The sequence below is a fragment of the Nicotiana tomentosiformis genome, chromosome 10, assembly GCF_000390325.3.
Source record: "Nicotiana tomentosiformis chromosome 10, ASM39032v3, whole genome shotgun sequence".
NCBI lineage: Eukaryota > Viridiplantae > Streptophyta > Magnoliopsida > Solanales > Solanaceae > Nicotiana > Nicotiana tomentosiformis.
Window position 1 is genome coordinate 73,985,072 of NC_090821.1, and position 4,360 is coordinate 73,989,431.

Sequence of the window (4,360 nt, forward strand, 5' to 3'; positions counted from 1 at the left end):
ACCCCTTTATAATTTTAAAAATTAATTTTTTTAGATCTCTTATGTGTAAAAATAAATTTCCTATATGTAATAATAAATCTGATGTATGAAGAAAAAATAAGGTCATAAAACTAAAAATAATTCTCTCCAATCTTTTATGTAAAGAAAGAAGTCCCACACTACCTCTCCAACCAATTAATAACCAGCCTTCGCGTAGCAAACAAGCAAAGCATCATCATTCACATTTCACACAACATGCAACTAACGAAAGGAAAATGATGTAAAAAGAATCACCATACGCAATGATGCAAACAGAAATAATAATAATTCATAACCGTAAACGATATTTATATTTCATATATTTACAAAAGTGAATTGACTACAACGATGACTCCACTCAACAACTAAAAGGTTTTTCATTTTTTTCAAAACAAAATCTCTTCATCATCAAAGCCGCCCATATTGACATTTCACAAAAACGACCCCAAAATGGTTACAAATTCCAATACAAATTTCCTACAAGTCTAACACCTCATACTTTACACCCATTGCAAGAGGGCTTTTTCCCTCATGACCCCCACCCTCACCTAAATACTCCTAATTTTCTCTCATAATTATTTACTTCGGTTAATAACAACACTCTCATTTACTTACAGACAACAAGACACCACTACATATAGACCCTTTTAAACATATTTACACTAGGCAAAAGGGACCTTTTTCTCCTGCTGCTGCTAAACCAAAAGTGAATTACTCTCCTTCGTGTAACTTCAAATTACCTCTATATTTACTTTTAAGGGTTCAATCAAGCCAGGGCAGGGATGCTACAGTTGCGGCGATCCCTGTCGAGGCAATCGAAACCCTCAACTCTAACAGCCGGATTGTTGCCAAAATTCGCCCTCACACATCCGCCATGTTTCCTGGCGGATGCAGATGGGGACGAAGCAGCCAGTCCGGAAGGTATGGGAATTGCCCGCGGTGAAACTGGGGTCATGACCTTCTCATCCCCAAATCTTGCATCTTGAATTAACGGGTTAGATACTCTGCTCGGCGGTGACCCACAAAAAAATGGGGGCGACGAGGCTACCTGCGCAGATGATTGATCCGCACCACCACCCTGTAACAACATTCAAAACCAATAATCAGCACATATACATCATATGACTAGATATAGAAGTTAATCCAATTAATAAGACATGTAAATTCATTCTAAGCCACTCAATTATACAATAAGATGAACTTCCCAACCTAACACCTTACACTGACAACTACATGGTGCCCACACTTGGACAATAGCCCTTCTCAATATGTCCACAAAGGTTCTTCATTCATTTTACCAGAAAACCTTATTTTGATACTTCACTTTTGTCAAATAGATGGACTCCACATGAACAACAAAGATGAACAGTATAAGCTATGGGTTAAACCGTACCAAATAACTTTTGCCAAGTCTTTACATATAAGAAATTACTAACTATGAAGAAATATTAAATTTTGACCCAATCTACTAACTATGTAGAAATATTAAATTTTGACCCAATAGTGACGTCACGAACCTTTAAAGTTCAAATCTTGATCCACTCTATATATTTTATTATTACACAAATAATTGAAAAGCACTAAACGAACTCACCTTTGCGAGGATGATATCCAATAGATCAGCTCCAGCTCTTGAATCACACAACTCTTGCTGATGGCTGTTGAAACCAAAAATTAAAAAGTTTTTAGTTAAAAAAGAAAGCTACACAAGACTTTTTAAAATCATTTTAAGTACTAAAAGCAAAGGAAATGTTACCTAACATGCCATCTGAGAGGTCTGAAAGGTTCATTTACAGTAGCGTTCAAAAGGCCGAGACGCCGAGGCTTAGGGCAAACAACGGCTTCCTTTTTATTATCAGAAATTGAACTCCACATATCTTCACAAGCGGCGAAAGCACCTTGTTGAATTGCGCAGTGATTCATCTCTCTCTAGCTTGATAATAATTAGATCTAAATTCAAAAAACCACCTGCTACAGAAAAAAGGGAATTTTAAGTTAGAGCTCATAGACAAATTTTATGGATCTAAAATAACAGAGATTTACGGAAATTACTGTGAGAAAAAAACCTGCTTTGGAAAAAAAGGATTTTTATGAGCTTCATAAAAAATTTTATAGATCTGAACTCTGAATTAGCTAATTGAAATTAAGATACTGGTAATTTAAAAATTATACGAGCTATGTGAAGAATTTTTTTACAGATCTGGACAAATGACTAAAGGAATAGTGAGGCGGAGATACGCAGGCGAGGGATTTTTGACCTTTTCGTTGAGACAATAAAGAAGCAGCCAGAAAAATCAGTATTTAGAGCAAAAATCAAAGGTCTTCTAAAACACGTGATTAATTGATAAACATGTTTGTGAATTCAAAAATTTAGTGGATTAATTAGACATCTATTCACTGAAAAAAATCAGAATCTTCTTAGTTCTTCACAGATCTACGCTTACTCTTTGATTTCAACAAATTAAGGTAAGCGCAACAGACGAAAATCTAGTTTGACAAATCAGGCATAGAAACTAGAAAGCAATTTCCACAAATTATTGCGACAAAAATTCATGTTCTAACAGCTAATTCATTCGGATTTACTTCGGAAAAACAGCTCAAACTATTTGATTTTCCACATATTTTACAAAACAATTTCAAGCTCTATTTACATACAAACATAAGCTCGGGGAAAAAAATTGAAAATCAATTTCTTCAACAAAATCAACATGTGAAAAGCAATTTCTTCAACAAAAAATAATTAGAAGAACTCATAAAAATCTTCAAATAAGATTTAAAAAATTGAGAGAGAAAAATCAGCTCAGAAATTACAACAAAAACTAATAGCTAAACAACGAAACTAAAAAGCGGTAGTATAGCGAAATTAATCATATTCTGATGAAGTATAATAAATCATTTCAAAACAGCTCGAAGAATTGCAATTTCAGCACTCAGAGAGAGAGAGAGAGAGGAATTTACCTGAGGGAGCTGTACAGAAAAGTGGAAAAAACTTGGGTTCCTCTGAAAGGAGGATTCAAAGAAGAAGAAGAAGAAATAACAGAGAGAAAGAGAAAGAAGAAACGGTCAGTCTTAATAGACGAGAGTAACGAAGGATAATAAGAAGGAACTCTCTGACTTTTTATACAAACATCAAATGAGAGAGAAAAATATCCTAACTTCATATTTATTAAAGTATTTAAATATTTACCAAAAAAGGGCAAAAAAGATGAGAGAGAAAATTCGCGTATGGGGAGGCAAGATCTGCAAAAATTCGCGTTTGGACATAAGAATTCTAAACTTACAAAATAGGGGAAAACAAAATTTCTATCCAAAAAGATATTTGAAATTTTGAGTTATGTTTGACATAAATATAATTTTGGATTATTTTTGAATATAATAAATTGAATGAATTTTTTTTTAAAAATAGTTTTTAGAGTTTTTAAAAAATTTTAAGTAAAAATTAAAAATTTTATGAATAAACGTTAATTTCAAAACAAAAAAAAAAAATGTTCAAATATCATTTTCACTTAAAATTTTGTTATTATTATTTTTTTTAAAATTTATAATTCTTATGTCCAAACACCAACTAAATACAATGGCTAGAAGAAAATATAATATATATATATATATATATATATATATATATTATTTTTTAAAGTAAATAAAAAAATATTTTATTACTTCTTTCGGAAATGGATTTTTAACTTTACTAATTATTTTAATGGGTCATGCAGGCGGCGCCTTGAGAAATCTCATTGTATTTCGTACCCACTCCGAACTAACATAATTTCGTTTTATATTTATTCCTTTCGACTTAAAATTAAATATATTTTGAGTTATCAACCTTTTAGCTAACCGATCTTTAGTCCTAACTTCAATTCTAACCGCTAATGGGTATATAAGCTTTGTACTCTCCGTCAGAGGATGCCACATGGCGTGTTTGGGTACGCCGTCGTTTTATGGCTTGGCAAACCGGCATTGAGACTGCGGCTTTATATTTCGGCTAAATAGAAGCACCATATATTAAGCTAGACTCTGAAGGTCTGAACATAGATTTGGTTAAATTTTAAAAAATAATTTTTTAAGTTGCGTTGAAAAATAATTTTTAGATTTTAAGTTGTGTTTGAAATATATTTTATTTGAATTTTAAAAAAATAATTATGAGTGGAAAAAATATTTTCACCCAAAAATTACCCAAGTTAGATTTTGAAAACTTGAAAAAGAAATTCAAAAACTGATCATATTCTATGAACAAGCAATATTTTTAAAAAAAAGATTGGAAAAAAAATATCAAAATCTATCACTAAACGGGAACTAAGATAACTCTTGTAGTATTAGCGAGTTTTGAATTTAAATGTCATGA

General features: G+C 31.9%; 1 protein-coding gene across 2 annotated transcripts; it reads right to left on the reverse strand.

The window, feature by feature from the left end:
• Window positions 1–310: 310 nt before the first annotated feature.
• LOC104102155 (uncharacterized) lies at window positions 311–3,152 on the reverse strand. Of its 2 annotated transcripts, none has more exons than XM_009609798.4 (4): window positions 2,977–3,152; window positions 1,775–1,986; window positions 1,613–1,676; window positions 311–1,096 (listed from the first exon to the last, which is right to left on the reverse strand). In XM_009609798.4, the coding sequence occupies exons 2-4, from the start codon at window positions 1,939–1,941 to the stop codon at window positions 785–787; spliced, it is 543 nt and encodes a 180-aa protein (XP_009608093.1). In that variant the 5' UTR covers window positions 1,942–1,986; window positions 2,977–3,152; the 3' UTR covers window positions 311–784. The 2 variants fall into 2 exon arrangements, with proteins under 2 accessions (XP_009608093.1, XP_009608094.1); XM_009609799.4 differs by having other exon boundaries at window positions 1,775–1,989; window positions 2,977–3,122.
• Window positions 3,153–4,360: the final 1,208 nt, after the last annotated feature.

Excerpts from the sequence above, each read along its gene's own strand:
- LOC104102155 (XM_009609798.4), bottom strand. The coding sequence starts at position 1,941 with ATGAATCACTGCGCAATTCAACAAGGTGCTTTCGCCGCTTGTGAAGAT. Across the intron at positions 1,677-1,774 it reads CCTCTCAGATGGCATGTTAG|CCATCAGCAAGAGTTGTGTG; the intron begins GTAACATTTCCT and ends TGGTTTCAACAG. Across the intron at positions 1,097-1,612 it reads TGGATATCATCCTCGCAAAG|GGTGGTGGTGCGGATCAATC; the intron begins GTGAGTTCGTTT and ends ATGTTGTTACAG.